This window comes from Macaca nemestrina, chromosome 12 (genome assembly GCF_043159975.1).
Source record: "Macaca nemestrina isolate mMacNem1 chromosome 12, mMacNem.hap1, whole genome shotgun sequence".
NCBI classification, from domain to species: domain Eukaryota; kingdom Metazoa; phylum Chordata; class Mammalia; order Primates; family Cercopithecidae; genus Macaca; species Macaca nemestrina.
Window position 1 is genome coordinate 59,079,637 of NC_092136.1, and position 26,077 is coordinate 59,105,713.

General features: G+C 37.4%; 1 protein-coding gene, 1 long non-coding RNA gene and 1 pseudogene across 3 annotated transcripts in view; 1 reads left to right on the plus strand and 2 right to left on the minus strand.

Moving 5' to 3' along the window:
• The window catches only part of LOC139357520 (uncharacterized), a 140,160-nt gene that overhangs the window by 92,867 nt on the left and 21,216 nt on the right, over window positions 1-26,077 (plus strand). The window contains exon 4 of one of the 2 annotated variants that reach the window (XR_011610878.1): window positions 4,838-5,389. The exons of the other annotated variant lie outside the window; for it this stretch is intronic. This is a non-coding gene — a long non-coding RNA (uncharacterized lncRNA). Of the gene's footprint in view, window positions 1-4,837; window positions 5,390-26,077 lie in introns of those variants that run through there. 2 annotated transcript variants of the gene reach the window in all.
• LOC105488713 (olfactory receptor family 10 subfamily A member 5) lies at window positions 1,836-2,793 on the minus strand. The gene is given in 2 exon segments (XM_011753037.3): window positions 1,836-2,618; window positions 2,620-2,793. Coding segments are annotated over 2 exon segments (957 nt in total).
• LOC105488714 (putative elongation factor 1-alpha-like 3) lies at window positions 8,214-9,853 on the minus strand (annotated as a pseudogene).

Genomic DNA, 26,077 nt, shown 5'->3' on the forward strand with positions numbered 1-26,077 from the left:
GCACAGGGCAATGAGGCCCTGGTTCTGGCCCCCAAAACCATTCTTCCATCCTAGGTCTCTGGGCCTATGATGAGAGTGGTTGTCACAGAGGTATTTGAAATGCTTTCAAGACCTTTTCCCATTGTCTTGGTTAATAGCACTTGGCTTCATTTTTAGTTATGCAAATCTCTCTAGCAAATTGTTGCTCCAAAGTCTGCTTGGATTCTTCTCCTGAAAATGGGCTTTTATTTTCTACCACATGGCCAAGCTGTAAGTTTTCCAAACTTTTATATTCTGCTTCTCCTTGACATAAAATTCCAACTTTAAATCATTTATTTGCTCCCATATCTGACCATAGGTTGTTAGATGCAGCCAGATCACATCTGAACACTTTGTTGCTTAGAAATTTCCTCCACCAGATGCCCTAAATTATCACTCTTCAGTTCAAACTTCCACAGATCCCTAGGGCATGAACAGAATGCAGCCAAGATCTTTGCCAAGGCATAACACATGTGACTTTTGCTCCAGTTCCCAATAAGTTTCTCATTTCCATCTGAGACCTCAGCAGCCTGGCCTTCACCATCCATATCACTATTGGCATTTTGGTCACCATCATTTAAATGGTCTCTAAGAAGTTCCAAACCTTCCTTCATCTTTCTGTCTTTTTTGAGCCCCCCAAACTCCCCAACCTCTGCCCATTACCCAGTTCCAAAATTACTTCCATAGTTTCAGGTATCTTTATAGCAATGCCCCACTGCCACTACCAATTTTCTGTGTTAGGCAATTCTTGCATTGCTATAAAGAAATCCCTGAAAGTGGGCAATTTATAAAGAAAAAGTATTTAATTGACTCATGGTTCTGATGGCTGTAAAAGCATGGCACTGGCATCTGCTTGGCTTCTGGGGAGGAATAACTTGAATCTTACTTTGCTTAATTGTAAAATGAATTTACTTTTAGCAATTACCTCATCTAAATCCCTCATTGTTGATCAAATTATTCATTTCTGATGGCAATGATTGTGCTTTATGATATTTTGTATTTTCATGTCAACAATATATAAAAATTTAAAATTTAAAGGCACTAAGCAAATATAGGAGTCAGCTAAGATCCACTGTAAGCCTTGAAAAAAGCAGCATTATGATTGAGATTGTGTTTGTGAAATTTTGAAATTACTTTAACAAGGATTAAGAACTTGAAAATGAATCTGCAAGAGACAATTGGAAACAGCTCACTCTGCCTGGGAAGAATAGCCTAAGGAAGGAGTCTTTTAAGGCTATTGGGCTTATAAAGGAACATGTATGGGGATTAGTGACCCTCTTTTCTCTATCTATGCTAAATATCCACAAACATAAAAGCCAACACTTCCTTAGGAGCATGCAAAATGAAAGGAAGAGCAAGAATTATGTACTGGAAGTGTTATAGGGTTTTCTACTGAATGGTGTCAGAATTGTCCAAACCAAGATGATGGCCAAGATGACATTTGATAATTATCGTTGTCTTGACCATTGTGTGTCCCCAAGGTCATATTACAAGTAGTTTCATATTGTCCACAATATATTCACATTTGTGCTCATTAGCAAAGTGAGTGTCTCGAATGGTTTGGCCACAGAAGTGTCAAAGTGCCAATTGCACCAATAAGAAAAACAGTTTAAGTCTATGATGGGTAGGTAAAGGAATCTGGAAGATGATAATGACAGGTTTACATCAACACTGGGCTCTCTTCTCTCCACCAAGTTTTCCAATAGCCATTTCAATAGCTGAGTTTCATTCCAATAGATATGTGAAGAGAGGCAGAGAGGTGTCCCAAACATGAAACTAATTGTTATTCAGTAGAATTTAGCCTTACTTCCTAAGGTCTATGGGATACATTTTCTGAGGGCTAGGGTCTTGCAGACCATCCTGCTGAAGGCATTCTTCACCTCGTTATTTCTCAGGCTGTAGATAATGGGGTTCAACATGGGAGTCACAACAGTGTAGGACAATGATAGCAGCTTTTTGCTTTCAGGAGAATTATTTCATTTAGGCTGAAAATATGTGAGGTTTAATGATATATAGAAAAGAGAGACAACAAGGAGATGTGAGGATCACATAGAGAAGGCTTTATGTTTCCCTTTAGCTGATGGGATCTTGAGGATGGCAGCAGCAATGAGAGTGTAGGAACACAAGATCAGCAAGCAGGGGATCATGACCACCAGAATGGTTCCAGTGATGGTGTAGATCTCAAACAGTGCTGTGTCTACACAGACCAGCTTCAGCACAGGTGGGCTGTCACAGAAGAAGTGGTTCACCTTGTTGGTGCCACAGAATGGAAAGCTGAAGAGCCACGTGGTCTGCACAGTAGCTACAGGAAAGCCTGGGAACCAGGAAGCAGCAGCCAGTTTGGCCCGTGCCCTTTGGTTCATGATGACTGGGTAGTGCAAGGGACTTCAGATGTTCACATAGCGGTCATATGCCATGGTAGCCAGGACGAAGCATTCAGCCACCCCAAAGAAGAAAAAGAAATACATCTGAGTGGCACAGCCAAGGAAGGAGATGGTTGTGTCCTGGGCAAGCAGGGTCCCCAGCATTTTGGCCACAATGACTAGGTTGAAGCCAATCTCCAGGAAGGATAAGTGTCTGAGGAAGAAGTACATGGGGCTGGCTGTGTATCATGGGGTCGGCTAGGGTAACCAGAATAATGAGGCTCTTTCCCATCAGAGTGACCAGGTAGATGGTTAGAAATGTCAGAAAGAGCAATGACTGTATTTCAGTAGGCAGGGAAGAGAAGCTCATGGGGATAAATTCACTTATTTCTGTCCGGTTTCCTGTAGCCATAAGTATAGGCATAAATCCCCAACTGTGGTCCTGGAGAGGAATTCTTGATTGGAAGTCAGATTTTCAATCTGTTTTTCAGATTTTCTCTTACTGTCAGTGATAGAGGCAAGGTCAGCACCTCAGCTGGAAGAGGAAGGGTCTTGTGTTGGCTAAGAATAAAGACGCAATAAAGAGTGGTCAGAGCCTAAGCACTGAAATGAGCCATAGGTCACCTTTCTCCTCTCTTTTATGTTCCATTTTTTTATCTTGTTAGCATATTTACTAAAACAAATCTGATCTTGTTCACACACACTCGTTTTCTTCTGCACCCTTAATTCTTTTGTAATAGGGTTAAGTGAAAGGGATCCTGAGGCAATGGAGCAAAGTAAGATGAGAAAACAGTAGAAAGTTTCTATTTATACCTGTTATATATTGGCCTTCATCAAAGACATATTGTTTTCATCTTCATCTGCTGTCAAAACTATTACTAATCTTTCTGTATGCATTTAGGGACTCCAGTTCCAAAAAAATTGACAGGGTATGCAGTGAAAAATGTATATTGTATCATATTTTATTTTGAAGTTATTCTAAGTAGAAAAAATAGAGGTGAAGGGATGAGTGAGAATAATGTTTACAGGGTGTGGTTGTTTTAATGCACTTCCCCTCTCACTCAATGTAAGAATTGTAGACTACTTCAAATCACATAATACTTATTCTTTCTTGCCAAATCAGACTATGGAAAACAATGTTAGCAGTTTCCTCTTTGGTCCAGCATATCTATAATTGACAACTGATTCTTAGTACCTACATAATCCACTGACTCTCAAAATTAAGATCTGAGAGGAGTATTATACTACAACTCTGTGGAAAGTGAGTGTGTCCAAGGAGATTCCCACTACTTCTCTTTCAAGAACAGGAAAATTGGAAAAAACAGATTTCCACACACACAAAAAAAAAATCTATAAAAAATATAGGAAACATTAGAATGAAGTTTCAAAGGAAAACATTCATGGATAAAAAGTTATGAAACAAGAGATATGATCTTAAATAATATGAAAGGAAACTCTGTATTTCTTCAATTTCTATGACAGCACTGATGATACAATGATTGATTATTCACTGAAGCTTAGAATGTAATAGAGAAAATATTTAAATAATCAATTATAACACATCACAATGAAAGTCAAAATGCAGAAATATATAGTACCTTAAAGGGGCACAGGAACACATAACATAGTGTTTAAAGACTTTCTAGGCAACAGAGATGAAAATAAAGATGGCTAAAATATAGGAACAGGCACCGCGGGAAGAGGGTGTTGGAGGCCGGCTACATGGAAGATGGGCAGCTTTCCGACATGACTCAGATTCTGACATAAGGGCGGCACCCAGCGACAGGCCGCAGCAAGTGTGGAAAGTGCTAGGCGGGGACAGTGCTTATGAGGGCCTTCCAGAGCAGGGCAACTGCATGTGCACCAGTATCATGTTACCTAGTTGTTGAAAGTGTGGATTCAAGTGAAGAGAGTTTTTCTAATTCAGACGATGATAGCTGTCTTTGGAAGCGTAAGTGACAGAAATGTTTTAACCCTCCTCCCAAACCAGAGTCTTTTCAGTTTGGCCAAGAGCAGTCAGAAACCACCTGTTTCTGGAGCAAAGAAGATTAATAATATGTGGGGTGCTGTACTGCAGGAACAGAATTAAGATTCAGTGGCCACTAAAGTTGGTATCTTGGGAATGGAGGGCGCTATTGACAGAAGCGGACAGTTCAAGACCTACGATTGTTTGCTTGCTAAGAAACTTAAGAGGGAATCTCAAGAGCATATAAAAGGACTAGACGAGAAACTAGCTGAATATATGCATGGTGGCAAAAAAACAAAAAACAAACAAACAAACAAAAATGGGATCAAAGGAAGAGGAAAAGGAGCTAGGTCATCTCAAAAGGAAATGACCTGTAAAAGACAGGCTAGGGAACAGACTAGAACCAGAAATGAACTATAAAGGTCGATATGAGACTACAAAGGAAGATTCTCAAGAGAAAGTGGCTAATGAAATTTCATTCGGGTTACAGGAACCAAAGAAAGATCTGATGGCTCAAGTAGTGAGGATTATTGGGAACAAAAGGCAATTGAACATCTGATGGAAACTGCTGAAGTAGAACGAAATGTCCTCTTTATAATGAATGGTCGTCAAAGAACAATGGGTGGAGTTTTTCTGAATCTCTTGAAAAACACTCCTAGTATGAGCAAAGAACAAACTAAGGTTGTTTTCTACATTGAAAACCAAAAGGAATGTGAAAATTAAAAAGCTGCTAGGAAGAGGAGAACACAATGAAAAAAATGAAATAAGCTATTAAAAGTCTAAATTTTCAAGATAATGATATATCATGAGAAACTTCTGCAAGTGGCATAAATGAGGTCCTGGTCTCTCTTGATGAGTCACAGGAAGGACATGGAGAAGCCAAGTTGGGCGTAGAGGAAGCCATTGAAGTTGATCGTTCTCATAATTTGGCCGTCTTTTAAGTACATGTTCAATAGTTTGAGGAATAAGCCTTTCTAAAATAACATTGTAATAAATAATTTTTACTAAAATTGCAATGTTTTGCACTGATTAACATGAGAATCTGGAGGAAAGATAATTGTTTTCGTGTTTTAAATAAAAACTAATATATGTGGCAAAAGGAATGCAATTGATAGAAACATTTAAATATATCTCATGTTTGACAAAATACTTAAGAGTATGTAGTATAGGATTTAATTTTTCAATCTGTTGCATGTGCTAATAATTGTATTACTAGCTAATAATCAATTTTGTCCAGGTCATTATAACATATTATTCAAAAGTTTATTTGCCTTTTCTAATTTATCTTTGCAGTAAATTATGCTTTGGCTTTAAAACATTCCATTAAAAGATCAGAATGAGACATATAAATTATTAAACTGTTACAAATGCATTCAAATTTGTTTTTTCTGTGTTCCAAGAACTTAGGCAATTTTAATGATAAAGACTAAAATTAAAAGAGGTTTATACTGATGAGTCTTCCCACTTATTTGTTTGTCCAGACGTAAATAAATGTCAGAACTTTTTCAAAGATCTATTTGTACCTTTTTTTTTCTTTTTTTTTTTTTTGAGATAGAGACTCGGTCTGTTGCCCAGGCTGGAGTGCAGCGGTACAGTCTTGGCTCGCTGCAACTTCTGCCCACCAAGTTTAAGCGATCTCATGCCTCAGCCTCCGAGGTAGCTGGGATCACAGGTGTCCCACCATGCCTGGCTAATTTTTGTGTTTTTAATAGAGACAGGGTTTTGCCATGTTGGCCAGGCTGGTCTAGAACTCCTGGCCTCGGGTGATCCACCCGCCTCGGCCTCCCAAAGTGCTGGGATTATAGTCGTGAGCCACCACAACTGGTCTATTTGTTCTTAAATTTTACGTGTTCTTTGACTTATTAATTAACTTGGTCATAAACTAAATGTGATCTACACCTGTGTATTACCACATACATTAAAAAAATTCCCAGGTCAGGTGTGGTGGCTCACACCTGTAATCTCAACATTTTGAGAGGCTGAGATGGGAGGATCACTTGAGCCCAGGAGTTCGAGATCAACCTGGGCAACATAGCAAGACCTTGCCTCTAATTAAAAAAAAAAAAAAAAAAAAAAAAAAAATCCCAGTGGCAGCCTGCCTAAGACTGTTTTACCTTATGTTAAGGAAATTGTATATTTAAAATGTTACATGTGCATAAAATTTTAAATTACTCATTTTTATTAATGAAAATAAAGGTAGCTTATTTTAGACATTCCAAGAGTTAACTATAGTTTACAAAACATATTAAGCAAAAATATGCTTAATACATTAAGCAAAAATTTTGTATATTAAGCAAAAATGTAAAATTCAGTAATTATAAACTATTCCTTACAAACAACATACTTGAAATCTTTCAGTAGTTCCTGAAAATATGGTCATTGAAGTTGGATCTAAGAGGAAAATGGTTATTGGTTGCTTTTTATTTATAAAGAATGCAAAAATAAAATTAGATTTTGGGCAGTCCTTAAAAAAATGTAGGTACAAACAGGGTGCTATGTGTAATTAGGAAAATATTGTAATGAAAGTGAACTGCAATAGCAAAAACAAAATTTTTACTGAGAACAATAAACCTTGGATTTGACTCTGACTCTGCCTAAAATAGAAAATTTACGTGGAAAGGCTTGAAGTGCTCTCCCATAAGATGCAGAAAATGGAGAAATAGATGAAAATGAGATAAAACTTAAAAAAGCAGAAAACAATGTAACAAATAATTAATGTCCCTGAAAAACTGAGCCAAACAAATGGAGCTGGAATAATAAATAGTAAGAAAGATAATGAAGATGTTATTAAGCAAACAAATCAATTAGATAATAGCAAGAACTCATGAAGCAACAGGCAAAATCAAAGAATGACTAACAACCAGTGTGCCCCCGTGAACAATATGGTTTTCAAGAATATATTAAAAACATTGCAGAATCTATGCAGAAAAAAATTATTTCTTAAAATAATACTTATCACACTGAAATTGGACTGCTCTGTGGCACTAACAAGTGAAAAAAGAAACAAAATTTATAATTGTGAGGAAAATATTGGAGATTTTAGCAACTGTAATTGCTCAAGCTCTCTTTTTCTCCCTCTCTCTCTCACACACACACATTCACATAAACACACACACACACAAACCTATACAATTTTGAATAAAACGAAAGGATCAATGATATTGGTAAACACAGCATATCAATTAGAAACTACTGTTTTATTATAAGACATTCTAGACTTTTGTACTTCAGAATAAACAGAGTGAAGTCATGGGAGATAGGAACATAACAATTTAAACTAATGGGACATATCTAAGCTATCAAAGGAGATGGCCCCCTTCTGAAAAAAAAAAAGTAAGTAATAGGAGAAACGTAAACATCTGTAAACTGTACTACCAACAACATAAAATAAAATACTATTGAATAGGTAGTCATAAACCTGTTCAATATGCTGTAAGAAAAATACACCTGGAAATAAAAAAATGTCATAAGGAAATTAAAAGACTGTGAAAACCAGTCTTGGATACTGAAGGAAACTGAATTAAGAGAATGTTTGAGAAATTGAGGAATACTATGAAATGATAAAAATTATGGAATAAATTAAAAATTCTGGAAATAAAAATAGATAAATTTCTAGGAACATAGAATGGCAGATCAAAGTAGAGAAATGATAGACAAAATGCTAGCAAAAAGTAAAAATTATTGAGCTAATAATTTTAAACTTAAAGTAGTTCTTACTATACAAAAAATGTATGGAAATATACTCAGTCATATCTTTTTTTTTTTCTCATTAAACTTTTTTAATGGGGCTCAAAATTCTGTGACAAATTTTTGGTCAAGTTGTTTCCATTAAAAAGTACTGATTTTAAAATTACTGAGTTACTAATAACTTAAAACTGCCACACGCAAAAAAGAAAACCAGAGTGGTCCACAAAACATTCTCCTTTCCTTCTGAAGGTTTTACGATGCGTTGTTATCATTAACCAGTCTTTTGCTACTAAACTTAAATGGCCAATTGAAACAAACAGTTCTGAGACCGTTCTTCCACCACTGATTAGGAATAGGGTGGCAGGTATTAGGGATAATATTCATTTAGCCTTCTGAGCTTTCTGGACAGACTTGGTGACCTTGCCAGCTCCAGCAGCCTTCTTGTCCACTGCTTTGATGACACCCACCGCAACTGTCTGCCTCATATCACGAACAGCAAAGCGACCCAAAGTTGGATAGTCTGAGAAGCTCTCAACACACATGGGCTTGCCAAGAACCATATCAACAATGGCAGCATCACCAGACTTCAAGAATTTAGGGCCATTTTCCAGTTTTTTTTACCGGAACGGCGATCAATTTTTCCTTCAGCTCAGCAAACTTGCATGCAATGTGAGCCATGTGGCAATCCAATACAGGGGCATAGCCAGCACTTATTTGGCCTGGATGGTTCAGGATAATCACCTGAGCAGTGAAGCCAGCTGCTTCCATTAGTGGGTCATTTTTGCTGTCACCAGCAACGTTGCCACGACGAACATCTTTGACAGACACATTCTTGACATTGAAGCCCACATTGTCCCCAGGAAGAGCTTCACTCAAAGCTTCATGGTGCATTTTGACAGATTTTACTTTGGTTGTAACATTGACTGGAGCCAAGGTGACCACCATACCGGGTTTGAGAACACCAGTCTCCACTTGGCCAACAGGAGCAGTACCAATACCACCAATTTTGTAGACATCCTGGAGAGGCAGGTGCAAGGGCTTGTCAGTTGGACGAGTTGGTGGTAGGATACAGTCCAGAGCCTCAAGCAGCGTGGTTCCACTGGCATTGCCATCCTTACGGGTGACCTTCCATCCCTTGAACCAAGGTATGTTAGCACTTGGCTCCAGGATGTTGTCACCATTCCAACCAGAAATTGGCACAAATGCTACTGTGTCGGGGTTGTAGCCAATTTTCTTAATGTAAGTGCTGACTTCCTTAACAATTTCCTCATATCTCTTCTGGCTGTAGGGTGGTTCAGTGGAATCCATTTTGTTAACACCAACAATTAGTTGTTTCACACCCAGCGTGTAAGCCAGAAGAGCATGCTCTCAGGTCTGCCCATTCTTGGAGATACCAGCTTCAAATTCACCAACACCAGCAGCAACAATCAGGACAGCACAGTCAGCCTGAGATGTCCCTGTAATCATGTTTTTGATGAAGTCTCTGTGTCCTGGGGCATCAACGATAGTCACATAATACTTGCTGGTCTCAAATTTCCACAAGGAGATATCAATGGTGATACCACGTTCCCGCTCAGCTTTCAGTTTATCCAAGACCCAGGCATACTTGAAGGAGCCCTTTCCCATCTCAGCAGCCTCCTTCTCAAAATTTTCAATGGTTCTTTTGTCGATGCCACTGCATTTGTAAATCAGATGGCCAGTAGTGGTGGACTTGCCCGAATCTACGTGTCCAATGATGACAATGTTGATATGAGTCTTTTCCTTTCCCATTTTGGCTTTTAGGGGTAGTTTTCACGACACCTGTGTTCTGGCGGCAAACCCGTTGCAAAAAAAGATACTCATTCATATCTTAATCATTGTTCTAGTTTCCTTTTAACTTTGAGGGTAGAGAAAGCTTTAAGTTTGCAGATAGAAAAGAAATAAAAAAGAAGACTCAAACCCACAAAGCCACACAAGTCACAATCAAAACACCTTTTAGGCTATATACCAAAAAAAAAAAAAAAAAGATAAAAGAATTCAGAAGAACGATAGATTTCTGCTGAACACACATATGACAAAATATAGTAGATTCAGGTTTGTATGAATTCGAATGAGAATAATTTTATCTTATCACATAAGAAACAATAAAAATGAATTAAATTGCTCTTCAAATCAACTTAGAAAATGAAATAGACACAGAAAGAGAAAACAGAATTAAAAGCAGAAATTAATTTCAAAAAGTTAAAACTGATAAATCTGAGATTTGGCCATTCAAAATATTAAGTAAAAAATTGTTTGAGTTGGAAATGTATATCTAATTACAGTTAGAAATGTATGTAGAAATAGTATATACAGTTAGAAATGGACATGATAATAGTTGAAAATAAGAGTGTTCATGGCACCTTTGTTGAATATCAGTTGATCATATATACATGGATTTATTTCTGTATTTTATATTGTGTTCTATTAGTCTATATGATTGCCTTTATGCAATACCATACTGTTTTGATTACTGTAGCTTTGTAAGGTATTTTGAAAGCAGGTGGTATGATGTTTCCAACTTCATCCTTCTTTCTCCAGATTGATTTGGTTATTTGTAATCTTTTATGGTTCCATATGAAATATAAAATTATTTTGTCTATTTCTGAAAAAAAAGAAACCTTTAGGATTTTAATAGAAATTTTATTGACTCTATAGGTCTCATTGGGTAATAGGGACATTTTTATAATATTATCTTCCAATCTGTGAACATGAGATGTCTTTGCATTTGTTTGTGTTCTTTAATTTCTTTATTTGGTGTTTTGTAGTTTTCAGTAAACAAGTCTTTTACCTTCTTAAAAAAAAAAAATTGTTGGAAAATCTAATGAAGAAATAATAGAGAAAACAAAAGTATGTAATTTAGGAATAAAATATGTAAAATAATCTCAGATATGGAATGAAACTTTAAAAATTATAAGCAAATACTACTACATTAATAAATGTCTGATTTTTAAAATGAAATAGCTTTCTAGTAGTAGGTGAAGTTTAGCCTTGAATAAAACAGGTAAAAATGAGTGGTTTGAAGTAATTTTATCAAAAGATTGTAATGCAAATGCTCATTAACCAGGATAAAATGAATGAGGTAATTTATTCCTTCAGAGAACAGGTAAATCTTGTGATTTATCTTTAGATGAACTGTTTCAGGACAAAGAAAAAGATGCAGTGTTTTCCAATTAATATTATGACAATTACCTATACCTGTTTTCAAAGCAGCAAATATAATATACACACAAATAAGCCAAAAGACCAATCTGACTTGTGAATATAAATGCAAAATTAAGAAATAAAATGCAATCATTTTAAACCCAAAACATATATAGTTACATACATATATAGTATGGCCAAGTAGGATTTATTATAGGAATACAAATATGATTTGTAATTAAGAAATAATCAAATATAATTTATCTCATCAACATTTCAATAAAAAAAGTTAACCTCATTAAATCCTAAAATTGTTTGAAAGTTCAACATTTATCTCTAAAAAAAATCCAACACAGCAAAGTTTTATAACTTTTGAAGAGAAAACTTTCTTAATGAATCCTGAATATTATATAAACAATAGCCAATTCTGAGATTAGTAGTATAATAATAGAGCAATGGTTCTGAGAATTTGGGGACTATGGAACACTTTTACAATCTGACAGCAGTTATGAACTCTTTCTCCTCCCAAATGTACATATGTGTGAAATTTTGCATATAATTTTTGGGGGTTTATAGATATTCTGAAGATCATAGATATTGTTGAAATTCTAATGCCATTATTGGTTTAAAAATTCTGGCCAAAATAATATGACGAGAATAATAAACAAGGCATCAACATTGGAAAAGAAAACAGAAGGACTGGGCATGGTGGCTCACCCCTGTAATCCTAGCACTTTGGGAGGCCGAGGCAGGTGGATTGCCTGAGCTCAGGAGTTCAAAACCAGCCTGGGCAACACGGTGAAATCCGTCTCTACTGAAAATACAAAAAAATTAGCCAGGCGTGGCGGCATGAGCCTGCAGTCCCAGCTACTCGGGAGGCTGAGGCAGGAGAATTGCTTGAATCCAGGAGGAGGAGGTTGCAGTGAGCCAAGATCGTGCCACTGCACAGCCTGGGCGACAGAGCAAGGCTCTGTCTCCAAGAAAAGAAAAAAAAAGGAATAGACAATTATCATTACTTTCAGAAGAAAAGTTGTTCAATGACAGAAAACTTGTTCAATGACAGAAAACTTGTTCAATGAGTTGACTAATCATACAATGTATTTTAAGAATTAATATTTTTCTTGTATGCAAGGAAAAAGCAGTTGCAAAATAAATTTCATGTTATCAATAAAAAAATTTTGAAATAAATGTATCAGGAAATAATTAGTATCCTATTTAAAATAATCAAAACCCTTATGAAATGTCATAATCTAATCTTGAACAAATTTCGTGTCATATTGTGTTTATGACTAGAGAAATAGTTTTATGAAAATATAAATTTTTGTCAAATTATTAAAACTTTAAAGTAATTGCAAAATAAAAAAATTCTATGTTTGTGACCATATGTAAAAATACTTTGGAACATTATTTTATAGTTTATCACATTATTTATAACATGAAAATATTTTATAATATCTCTACACATGCTTTAAGTATACTATATTTGTATTAGACAAGACATGGAAACATAATGAAGGCCAAAAATAGTATATATACAAGAAAAATACAATAAAGAGCTCTGGAGCAATGCAAAAACAAGCCCAGTTAAACTCTCACCATTTATCATAAATAATTACATTCAATATAGATGATGATTTAAATGTTGAAATTAAGCTCTAGTTGAGTGTGAAGAAAATATGTTTATATTTTTTTACATATGTTTGTGGTCTTTCTAAATTTCTAACAAAATTCCTGAAGAAAAAAGATGATTGATTAGCCCAAGTAAAAATTAAATGATTTTAAACGTAAAAATACAAAATTAAAAAAGAAATAACATTAAAATAAGAAAATGTCTTAAGATATATGGCAAAAGATTCCCACAGATTTTCAAAGAGTAGAAATTTAGGTAGAGGGGGCATAAAAGCCAACATAGATCAGTGGAAATGAGAAACCAGAAATAAATTCACACATACACGGTCAACTGATGTTCAACAAGTGTTCCAAGAACACATAATCGAGAAAAGGGTAATCTTTTTAACAAATGATTTTGGAAAAACTGAATATTCATATGCAAAACCGTGAAATTTTCTTTTACCTTTTATTATACCACACACAATAATCAACTCAAAATGAATTAAAAATGTAAATGTAAGAACTGAAACTCCCCAGTGCTTTGGGTGGTCAAGGCAGGCAGATCACCTGAGGCCAGGAGTTCAAGACCAGCCTGGCCAATATGGCAAAACCCTGTCTCTCCTAAATACACAAAAATTAGCCAGGTGTGGTAGCATACGCCTGTAATCCCAGCTATTTGGGAGGCTGAGCCAGGAGAATCGCTTGAACCTGGGAGGCAGAGGTTGTGGTGAGCCGAGATTGCCCCATTGAACTCCAGCCTGGGCAGCAAGAATGAAACTTAATCTCAAAAAAAAAAAAAAAAAAAAAAAAAAAAAAAAAGAACTGAAACTACAAAACTCCTGGAAAAAAACATAGAGAAATAGCTTTATGACATTGGGTCTTGTAACAATTTTTTGGATATGGCACCAAAAGCACAAACAATAAAAGCAAAATTAAGCAAGTGGGACATCAAGCTAAAAAGCTTCTATGTAGCAAAGTCAATAGAGTAAAGAGACAACCTACAGAATGTAAGTAAATATTTGCAAAACATGTATCTGAAAAGAGGTTAATATCCAAAATATATAATAAATGCCTACAACTCAGTAGCCAAGAAAATAAGTAAGCTGATTTTAAAATGGACAGAAGACTTGAATCAATATTTCTTTAAGAAGACATACAAATGGCCAACAGGCAATGAAAAGATGTTCAACATCAGTAGTCATCAGGGAAATGCCAATCCGAACCAGAGTGAGTTATCACCTCACACCTGTCAGGATGGCTATTATCAAATAAATAAACCCACAGGCAAAAACAAAGAAACAAAACAAAGCAAGTTTTAGCAAAGATGTAGAGACATTTGAACCCTTGTGCACTGTTGGTGGGAATGTAACATGTTGCAGCCACCGCGGAAAAAAAACTATGGAGGATCCTCTAGAAATTAAAAATAGACCCAACAATCCTGCTTCTGGGAATATATCCAAGGGAACTGATATCAGGATTTTGAAGTGATATGTGCACTCCCATGCTCACTGCAACATTGTTCACAATAGCCAAGATATGAAAACAACCTAAACATTCACTGACAGATTAGTGAATAAAGAAAATGTGCTATATAACTACAATGGAATATTATTTAGCCTTAAAAGAAGAAATTCTGCTATATGCAACAACAGGGATAAATATGGAGAGGATTATACTAGGTGAAACAAGCCAGTCATTGAAGGACAGTGCATGATTCCACTTATATGAGGTATCTAAAATAATCCAACTTACAGAAAATGAATGTAGAGTGGTGCATATTAGGTTCTGGGGAGAGGGTAAAAGTCAGGAGTTGCTTTCCAAGGGTATAAAGTTTCGGTTCGGCAAGATGAATAAGTTCTAGAGATCTGCTGTACAACATGGTACCTATAGTTAACAATACAGTACTGTGTACTCAAAATTTTTTGAAGTGAGTAGATCCATGTTTTAAGTGTTCTTTACACACACACATACACACAAGCAAAAGGCACATTGATTTCACATATAAACGTGTTCAATGTTACATCATTATAGTGTCAAAATTGTGTCAATAATCTACAAATGATTGGGTCAATTGTGACCCAAGCATTTAAGGAAATGTCATGTAAACATATAAGTCATTTTTAAAGAACATTACCACTATTGAATAATACTCACCATATAATAGTAAATGGAAAAAAGCACAAAAATACATATGATTTACATGTAAAATTCCAAACTCATCAATATGTGCATAGCAATATGCAAATTTTTAGCAATAGTCACTTTCAAGTGGTAGAAAGAGAGATGGGACTATCTCCTTAATTTTGCTTCCTGGGGTTTCAAGCATTCTACAATGAGCTACACATATTATATAGCAGTAATAAAAGCAGTAATAATAAAAATAAAAATTATGACTTCATGTTGGTAGCATTTGCCTAATACATAATAGAATTATGTTATATATGTTACTTTTTCCTTTTTCACATTCTTTTTACGATAATTGTGTGATCTAGACCGTATTATTATCTTCCCCTTATTGCCACCCAATGAACTGAAGTTTAGATACATTATGTAATTTTTTAAAAATTTGATAACTTGTTTACATGGGCAGTAAAAGGCAGAGTCTGCATTGAAAACCATAATCAGAAAAAACATAATAAAAGCAACACCTGGATTTTTAGCAAGATATGCAATATGAATACAACATATTCCTTAGGTCTCATTTTTTTGTCCCTTTGTCATTCAGGTACCTTAATCTTCACCAATGCTGAGGATAAATGTATTTGTTTGTTATTGAACAAATTACTTCTTTTCATTATTCTATACCAGGAGTTGGAAAAGTTTTTCTGTAAAAGGCCAGACATAAAATATTTCATGCTTGTGGACCATGTGATCTCTGTCATAACTATTCAATACCTAGACACACACACACACACACACACACACACACACACACACAAATAAATAACATATACGATACTTAACATATATAATATAGGTATACAAATATATAATTAAGTATGTAAACATATACAATACCTAAGCAAATGTGCATGGCAAAGTTTAATAAAACTTTATAGACATCAAAAGTTTTATTAACTTTTGATGCTAGTTAATTCTAGGATACTATAATTCTAGGATTCTAGGATGCTATAAATTCTAGGATGCTCTAAACTATCACTCTTTTGACATTTTTGACAATTTAAAAAGTGTAAAAATCATCTTTAGCTTGTGGGCCATATAAAACAGGGCTGGACAAATTTGGCCCATGAGTTGTAGTTTGCTAATCCCTGCCTATACCTTTGCTCATGACATCACCTGTGGTTGCACACGCCCCCTCCTCCTCCTAGCTGACTTCTTCCTTCACCTTAAAAACTAAAATGTGTCTCCCCTGTGATGCTTCCAGATAGGGTTATTCCAGTGTGCTCTTAAAATTCTTTAGTTATTCAGTTGTATTTCAGTTATCTATTGATATCTGAATTTTTAAATTTAATTTGTAAACTCCTTCAGACCAGAAACTGCTTATTTTATTTATAGGGAGAAGCCCAATGCCTGTCCATGTTAAGCAATTTATGTATATTTTTGGATGAATGAGTGTAAGAATAAATACATGAATTTCAGAGAGTTCATTATTCCTAAGTTTCCATTGGATTTCATATCCAACTACATCTACTAAAATGACTTTCAGGACAGGCGCGGTGTCTCAAGCCTGTAATCCCAGCACTTTGGGAGGCTGAGGCGGGTGGATCACTTGAGGTCAGGAGTTCAAGACCAGCCTGGTCAACATGGCGAACCCTGTCTCTACTAAAGATACAAAAATTAGCCAGGCACGGTGGTGGACACCTGTAAACCCAGTTACTTGGGAGACTGAGACAGGAGAGTTGCTTGAGCCCAGGATGGGGAGGTTGCAGTGAGCTGAGATCACACTACTGCACTCCAGCCTGGGCGACAGAGAAAGACTCCATCTCACAAACAAACAGACAAACAAACAAACCAAAAACCACTTTCACTAGAAGCTCCATTTTATGACGGCTGTGTTGTGTGTGATGCTGATGGAGGGGATTGTGGAGGAGGAATGGCAGAGATGAAAGGGCTTGCTGAGCTTCCTATAGAACTTCTGGAACCTACTGGGGAAGAAGAGCTGGTGACCTGTCTCTGGTGTGGGAGACACTAAAGAAGTTGATGGCCCATGGCCAGCCCACAGGCTCCTTGACAGTTCCTCTAGAACTTCCCCAGGAGCAGCTATTTGCTAATCATCTGAGCAACTGTCCTGGGAATATAAACCCACTCTCCTAGGCCTTCTATAACCGTAGAACTGCCCTAAAGAAGTAGTGTCTCCTACAGGCGCCCGCCACTACGCCAGGCTAATTTTTTTTTTGTATTTTTAGTAGAGACAGGGTTGCACCGTGTTAGCCAGGATTCCGGAGGCTGAAGCGGGAGAATGGCGTGAACCCGGGAGGCGGAGCTTGCAGTGAGCCGAGATCACGCCACTGCACTCCAGCCTGGGCAACACAGAGAGACTCCGTCTCGAAAAAAAAAAAAAAAAAAAAAAAAAGAAGTAGTGTCTCCTGATGTCCTCTGCCTCATGAATGTTCTAGTGAGGCAAGTCTTCCCTGAATTAATCAGAGGAAAATCAAGACCTGGAAGGGGTGTATGTCCTATGGAAGCTCCTGCTACTAAAATTTTTCTAACCTAGAAAGCTTTACAGGACAGAGTTAGGAAAAAAATCCTGAATCATTTATTTTTTCTGCAGCCTTAGATCTCACTTACCTTATAACACAGGCAAACAAAACAGACTTAGAGAGGAGAGGAACTGAGGAGATCTTCCTAGTGTGAGTAGAGGAATGAAATTAAGTATCCCACAAACCCTGCTCAAACCTTGTCCAGTTGAGCAACTGAACCTGGAGAGTGGCCCCTGGTAAATTAGGTCCTTGGCAAAAAACCTTACCTGTGTCCAACAAGAACATGTGCCTTGTCCAGCTCTTCCTGACATCCATACTTCATGCATGCCCTTCATGCACGTCTTTCATAAATGTAATCAAAGAGCTTTCTCTCTGTTTCAGCAAAGCCAAAAGAGAAATCAGGGAAGTCCTATTCCTTGTTCTGGTTGAGCTATTAATGGCTGAAGCTGTAGCCAGCTCACTGCTGCCTTGTGTGTCGGTGGCATGTCAGAGGTGAGTGAGCACAGTAGGAGGACTAGCCATGCTCCCTGTCCTGGCTTTCAGAAAATTATTCCCAGTCGTGCCTTTTTTGTCCTCAGGGCCAGTTGAAGGGCTGCACCTCTATCCCCGCCGCCACCTCCCTGATGTTTCTGGGCTCACTGAAGCTCCTCTTCTTTCGCTTACTCAGTAGCACCTGACCTTTCTTGAATCTATTGTCCTTTGGGGCCCAAAGAAATATTGGATGTTGAAAGGATTAATTCAAAAAGAAAAACCATACTCTAGGGATATAGGGTTGGGCAAAGTAAAGCACAGAAGTTTTGGATTCTTAGTGATCTAAGTTTAAAACCAGCTCTCTAACTCACTGACTTGAGGTATTTAGTGATTTATCAAACTTCATGAGTTTCAGTTTCCATATGGCTTGGACAAAGATCATAAGGCTCATTTTATAGAATTGGTGTGATGAGATGATATATATTAGCAATCATATTAAAATTATTATGTTATAACATATATATATAAATATCTCTCATTAACATTATATTACTATAACCTATCGTATGGCAATAATTTTTCATTTATTTAACAAATATGTATTGAGTAATTGCTATATGCCAGGCATTGCTCTAGACCCTGAGATAGAGGAATGAGCAAAACATGTGAAGTCTCTGTGCTCATAAAGCATTATTTGAATGGTGGAATTCAGGCATTGAACAAATGAATGATTAAGTACATAAGACTAGTCATTATAAACAAAATTTGAGATGAGAGAAACAGGAAACTGCTGACAGAAAGGACTCGATCAAGTAGAATTCCTTTAGTATAAAATTTGGGGTTTTTTTGGCTAATCTTAGGCTGGTCATGGTTAAGAAAAATGTGTAAGATGTAATTTCTTGTCCAAATGTTGATCAAATGAATTGAGGCTTTAAGATTTTGAAATGGTTAGTGAGCAGCACAAGATAGAAATAGTGATTCAGGCTTTCAGAATCACAATTTTAGAGAGAGGAAAAATTATGATTTTTTTATTGGACTATAATTTTTAACAGCAAAAGAATGGGAAAATTACCTTAATTCCATCAATAGGAATTGATTAAAAATTGTATATTTTCCATTGGAATATAGTGAATTATACATATATCATATTAATATGAGATAAAGTCACATGGAATAAACTCCCAGATAATTTTTTATGTGAGGGAAAAGCAAGTTGAGTGACATTATATTCAGTGACATTATACTCACATCACACAAATTAAATATATCTTATAAAAATAAATATTACACTTAGACATATAAAATATACACAGTTGACCCTTGAACAACATGGGTTTGCACTTCATGGGCTCAGTATATGTGGATCTTTTTCCATGGGATGCCATGTGGAGGGTTGACTTTTTGTATTCACAGGTCCCGCAGGGCACACAGTGGGACCTGAGTATGTGTGTGTTCCATGAAAGGACCTTATATGCAGAACAACCCCCAAATGCAGAAGGAGCTGAGAAACCAAAGAACAAAGCAGACAAATCCAATTTGTTGGTAAAAGGTAATTTACTGGGGAACTTAAAAATGGAAGTGTGGTCTTGGGAAGCAACCAGATAGGTAGATGTTTGTACGTGTTGCCCCCGGCCCCAGGATGTATATTCCATAAGAAAAGGGTATATATGCTCCATACAGACAATTAAAGGCAACACTACAGAACAGGCAAAAATGTTGTGTGCATCATAGCCTATAATTTGTGCAGTAACATCAAGGTTGCTTTGATCTAAAAGTAGGATTTATAGTAAGTAGATGTTCTTACACTAAGAGCAGTAAATAAAGTAGGAATAAGGAGACATTCACAGGAATGCAGCTAATCAGAAGTCAACATGGTGGATTAGCATCTGAGATAGAGTCACGTTTGTCTCCATACTCCACCTCTCTAATTCAGCTCTTACAATTTCATGCACCCACCTCTACCATGGTGGTCCCTGAGCCTCTGACAGGGGTGAGGGATGCAGTCATTTTGATGGTGTGGGTGACATATTACTTCAATTTGTTTTCTGTTTGTAAGCAGAGGCTGCGGCAACAATACAAATGACAACAGGTGATGATATTTATGCCAAGACACACAATTAATAATGCCTTTTACCACCATGTTCCTCAGGGTCTAAAACAAGAGGCATAAAGCCAAGAAGCAACAGAAACAGAAGAGTACAGGTGGAAATACAAGTGTTTAGTATAGGTGCTTGGCAGGGCAGCTCTTCTGTCTCTGTTGTTTAAGACAAGGGCAAGCCAACAATTATGGGCTGGAGGTACATACCAAGCATGTTACCCTAGGGGTGAAGGTGCTTGTATTATCTGTAAAGTTACAGGAGTGGCAAAGAACCATGTGAAATGGCTGACCAGACTGCCCTTTAAATAGGTCTGTGTTCCAGTGTCTTCATGTGTGGAGTGTCTTAGCTCAGACTCCAGTAGAATCAACGGAGACCACTTTAGTCAACTGGGGAATTCCTCACCTTCTGGCAAGAAATATACTATTCAACCTGGGGGATGTTCCTGGTCCAGCCCCTATTTGGAGGTTAAATACTCTATATAACCTGGGAGATGCATCCCCTCCCCTGGCTTGAGATCTTGGGGAGTGCTAAATAACATTTGCCATTGTTCTCTATCAGCTCCAGTAGAAATGTATCTGGTTGGGCCTTTTTTATAACTCTGATAAATGGACCCTCCTCTATGGTGATCCTGAGTCATTGGTATAACACCAAACTCATATTCATTTCAACTGAATTAAGACAGCTAATGGCTTGAGGCAAAACCTTTGCCCACCCTTGCCAGGTATTGGATTGTGAGAGTGCTCACAGTTGTGTCTTCAAAATGTCATTTTTCCTTTCAATCAACTCTGCTGTTTGTGGATTATGTGGCAAGTGAATTATCTAGTCTATAGCTTTTTCACGTGCCCAGTCTTGGACATCATGTCCTGTGAAATGTGTGCCTCAGTCACTATCAATGGAACAAAGATATCCGCACATGACAGTGAGTTGTTCCAAGGCCTTGATGATGACTATTTTGTTTGCCCTTTTATAAGGGAAGGCCTGCAACAATCCCATGGCAATATCTACACATGCTAGTGCATACTTTTGTCCAAAGCTTACTGACAGGGGTCCAATGTAGTCTAATTGCCAGTCTCTCACAGGGGCAGCTGTCTTATGTATTTGTCTAGGATTACGTGGGATATGGTGGGAGTGGGATATGGCAGGGCACAGGTGGAAGCACTGCTGCTACTGCTGCCACTAAATCTGCATAGTGAGGAAGCAATCCTTCTCTTTTTGCTATTTCCCAGCCCACTACTGCTCTGCAATGCCCACTGTGTTTATGCATTCAATCAGCTAGCTCAGATGATTGCAAGGCAGCCAGTGTTCTAATTTTGGCTGGGATATCTGCCTTCATGGTGATGGGAGGTGAATCCGACTGGTATGGTGAAACATGACACACAATTAGGCTTACAAGGGGTTCTTGTAGCCTTTCCACCTTGCACCTCCCCGGAAGGGTTTTTTGAGCACATTCAAATCATCTTGGACCATTGGGCAAACCAAGTTGTAAGACCATTAGACATTGCCCAACTGTCTGTACAGATAACTGTAGGCCATGGCTCATGGTACAAATCAACCATATAGCTCAGAGTTCTGCCCATTGTCTGCTTTGCTGAACTCCCATCTCAAACCAGATAGCATCTGTCTGTGGTTGTACAGCGACTTCTGTCCATACACAAGTGTTACCTCAGCTGTACCCATCTGAGTACCAAATGTTTTCAGGAAAGGGGGCCATGCCTTTGGCTACCATTAGAGGTGTCTGCTGTGGGGGTTTCACAAGAAGGGCAGCACTGGCCTCCTAGTATACTGGCCCTAAGATAGCGTATAATTCATTCCCCAAGGGACTTGTAGAGAAGCCACTACAGGTTACAGGTATGCATGCCACTTTTGTAAAGTGGAGGCTTGAGCAGTAGCTGATACATACCTAGCAAACAACACTTCTATTCAGCCTTTAGTAGGGAGAACTCTTCTTACTGTTACCAGTAAAGCAACAGTTATGGGTTCAACTTGTCATAAAGCTTTGTCTACCCCCAGGACTGGTTGTTTCATCAGGGAATAGTAGGTTTTGGCATCCTTTCATTGTTGTGACCAGAATCCTAAGGGAACCGTTGTCCCATGCTGGACTTGCCAGAGGGCCCAACTGGTCCCTCAGGAATTATGGTCACATCCAAAGACATTGGTATCCCAGGAACGGGGGACGCTAAGCCTTGTGCCTGAGGCACTAGTATTTTAGCTTTCTCAAGTGTGTTCTCTTCTTCTTTATCTTAGCACAAACTAGATTCCTTCTTTACTAGTTGGCATAGGGGACACAAACATTGGGTTAAAAGTGAAGTAAATATCCCAAAAGACCTAGGAAATTTGTAACTGTTTAACTGTCTTAGATGTGGAAAACTGTTGTATTTTGTCAATGACTATGCCTGGGATAAGATGTGTCTTACCCAACCAAGTGATCCCTGGGAACTTTACAGCCAGCCATGGGCCTTGTATCTTTTGCGGGTTGATGACCTATCCTATCCATTGGAGAACGGTACACAGTGCATCCAGGTGTTACTCTCGCAATGACAGGTCTTCAGGGATTAGCATAGTCATCAATATAATGCCTGTGAGTCAGGGGTAAAGGGATGCTAAAGAAGGCAGTAGCCAAATCTAATACACCATAAGTGCTATATTGTGCATTATTTGTTCTATCATTTGAGTTCTATTATGCACAATATGGAAAACAACCCCCAAATGTGCAGAAAGAGCTGAGAAACCAAAGAAGAAGGGAGACAAATCCAGAGTCACTAAAGGGTGGGTTATTGGGGAACTTATGGTTGGAAGTATGGTCTTGGGCAGCAGCAAAACAGGTAGATCTGTGCACCTGTTAACCCTCAGACCAAGGGCTTATACACCATAGGGAAAGGGTGGATGTCCTCTGTGCAAGACAATTAAAGCCAATCTTCTGGAACAGAAAAGAATGCTATATTCATCATAGCCTATAACTTGTATGATAATAACACAAAGGCAGAATTTGTAGTAAGTACAAGTTCTTACAATAAGGATGGAAAATAAAATAGGAATCAGGAAATATTCATGAAACTTGGGCTAATCCAAAGTCAACATGGCAGATTAGTATCCAAGATGGAGTTACTTTTGTCTCCACAGCACAGATATCAGTACATGTAGAGAGGTTCCTAGAACCAATGCCCAAGATATAGAGAGTTGACTGTAAATTGAACATTTCTGGAAGGATAGACAAAAAATGTTAATATTATTGACTTTGGAACAGGGATGTGGGGAACCAGAAAGGTCAACATTGAGAGGGAACTATTTTAATTATATGTTATTTCATACTTAATTAATTTTATCATGTAGGTTTATTAAAGTTTTTGGAAAAAGCGAGATACCTGAAACAAAACAACACTTTCATTCTGATTATTTCCCCAATAATTTCTTGCCTCATGACTCAAATAAAGATATTAAAATTAATCCGTGTCTCAATACCCATTGTGAAAAGGAAAGAGATAAAGTGTAGGAAACATGCCAAACCCTGGTGAATGTCATATATGATAAAGCTGTAGCACGATACTATTTGACCTTGAACTTGAAGGTTGCCATCAAGGAAGAGAAGGGGCATTCCAGCTGACTATATGATGACTATCACTGACACTATTACTGCCATCAGCACTGTTTCTTTAATCACACTCAATGTTTGTCAAATTGACTTCTTTCTTTTCCTCCAATACACCAAACTCTCCTGTCTCAGGACCTTTATGTAAGCTAATACATTTGTTTTTTAATGTCTTTCCTCCTAATTTTCACCTTGTTAACTCCTATTCAGTTTTCTCATACCACTTTGTCATTTTCTGTTGTCATTTCCCAAAAAATCACTTTCCTAACTCTTTTGTATCCGGATTCCCATTTATTCTTTCTCAGGGAATTTTGTTCTTTATCTTCATAGCAACAATAGCAATATATAATTATATATTTATTTGTAAATTCTTTATTTAATTTTCATAGGGTGACAGTGTCTCTAAGGACAAGGACTCAGTTTTGGTCACCACTGTAAATCCAGTACTTATTAGTGTATGTAAAGGAGGATTCGGAAGTGAGCATGGAATTTGAGAACAGTGAGGTGGCTTTTATGATAACAATTTAGAAATAAGGGCTTGGCTAGGCTCATGGCAGTAGCAATGAAAATGGGAATTGAACCAAAGTTTCAGTAAGAATTTTTCCAACAAAGAATTAACAGGATTAGGAGACTTGGCCAGGTGCAGTGGCTCACGCCTGTAATCCCAGCACTTTGGGAGGCCAAGGCGGGCCAATCACCTGAGGTCAGGAGTTCGAGATCACCCTGGCCAACATGTTGAAACCCTGCCTCTACTAAAAATACAAAAATTAGCCAGGCATGGTGGTGTGTGCCTGCAATCCTAGCTACTTGGGAGGCTGAGGCAGGACAATTGCTTGAACCTGGGAGGCAGAGATTGTACTGAGCCAAGATCACGCCCCTGCACTCCAGCCTGGGTGACAGAGCGAGACTCCATCTCAAAAAAAAAAAAAAAGATCAGGAGACTTGTTGAACACTTCTATGATAGTATATATCAGAGTAAGATTAAAACATAGTGAAACCCTTCGCATGGCACTTTTTGTTCCATAGCTGTTGATTTACTTGTCTGTCTGAAGGAGCAGGAGGTCCTAGAGGGCAGTACCTAGCTCATTGTTATACTCTTGGGTTTTAGTATATATTAATAAATATTCATTGATTAAATGAAAAAATATGCCAATGAAAGATGAGAATAAGGAAAAGGAATAAGTAATAAGGGCAGTAGCAGTGACAATGCAAATAGGAATTAGGCATAGAGGATGAGTAAAAAAAACATTTCCAAGGAATTATTTGGAGACTGGTTGAATACTTCTATGATAGCAATGATCAAGCTGTGGCATTATCACATAGTGAAGTACATCGAATGATGTTTCATTTTACGATTGTCTGTTTACTTCTCTGTCTTATCTACGGGGCCAGCACCAACTAGAGAGCAGCAGCTCAATCACAGTTGTGTCTTCAGGACCCAGTATATCAAATGTTCTCTGATGGAATGTAAAATTAAATCAGTGAAAAATTCAGTCAAAAAGAAAGGTAAACAATAAGAGAAAAACTGTCCAAATTTGGTCATTGGAACAATGAATTTGTTCATACTCTGTTCTAGATAAACCTGGGATTCAGCATGTCATCATGCAGGCATGCTACACAGAGTTAGAGTTGTCTTCTGGTCTGTATGTGACCCTCAGTTAACCATCTCAGGACACTTCTGACAAACCATGATCCTAGATTCCTGTTTAACAAGGTGTGGACTTTTGTGTTGACTCTCAATGGCATCATTGATGCTTTGTTTGACTATACTCAAAGTACTCTCATGTAGTGGGTAATGTAAGTTGTTTACAATTTTGGGACATACAGGATGTTAATCCCTTCTGGGTGAGTTACTCATCTCAGTGTATGCAAACAAACCAGCACAAACAACATATGCTTATTAGCAGAGGGGTAAACATCTTTCGGCATACATTTTGGGTAACATTTCTGGGAGCTTTTGGGGTTAAAATTTGGGGGACTCTTGAGAAAAACACATTTGCAAACCAAAGAACATTTTTATGGGAAATCGCTTACCAATCTCGATTGTATTAGCCATGTTTACTGTCACTGTTAGTAGGGAGAGGGAGGCATCCTTCATAAAGGTTTATTTCATACATTATAGTTTGGGAACATTGTGCTACACAGATACCTTGCTGCCTAAGCAGAAATGTCTTAGAGGCAGTTGGAAACACAAAATTCACAGCTGGGTGAGAGGCTACTGCTAGAGGTAGTGATTTAGGAATTATTCATTAAAATATTTATTGAGTGTTCATGAGTGCTAGCCCAGGAATATGAACATAAATGGAGAAGTTGTGCTTACATTCATGTGATATATATATAAAGTACAATTATGTTGTTTTCAGTCCATTAACAATATATGTTACAAAGTCAAATTAACTCAGCTTTGTCTAAAGAAAATCAGAGAGTTTCTAGAAGAAGATGTAAGGAGAAAG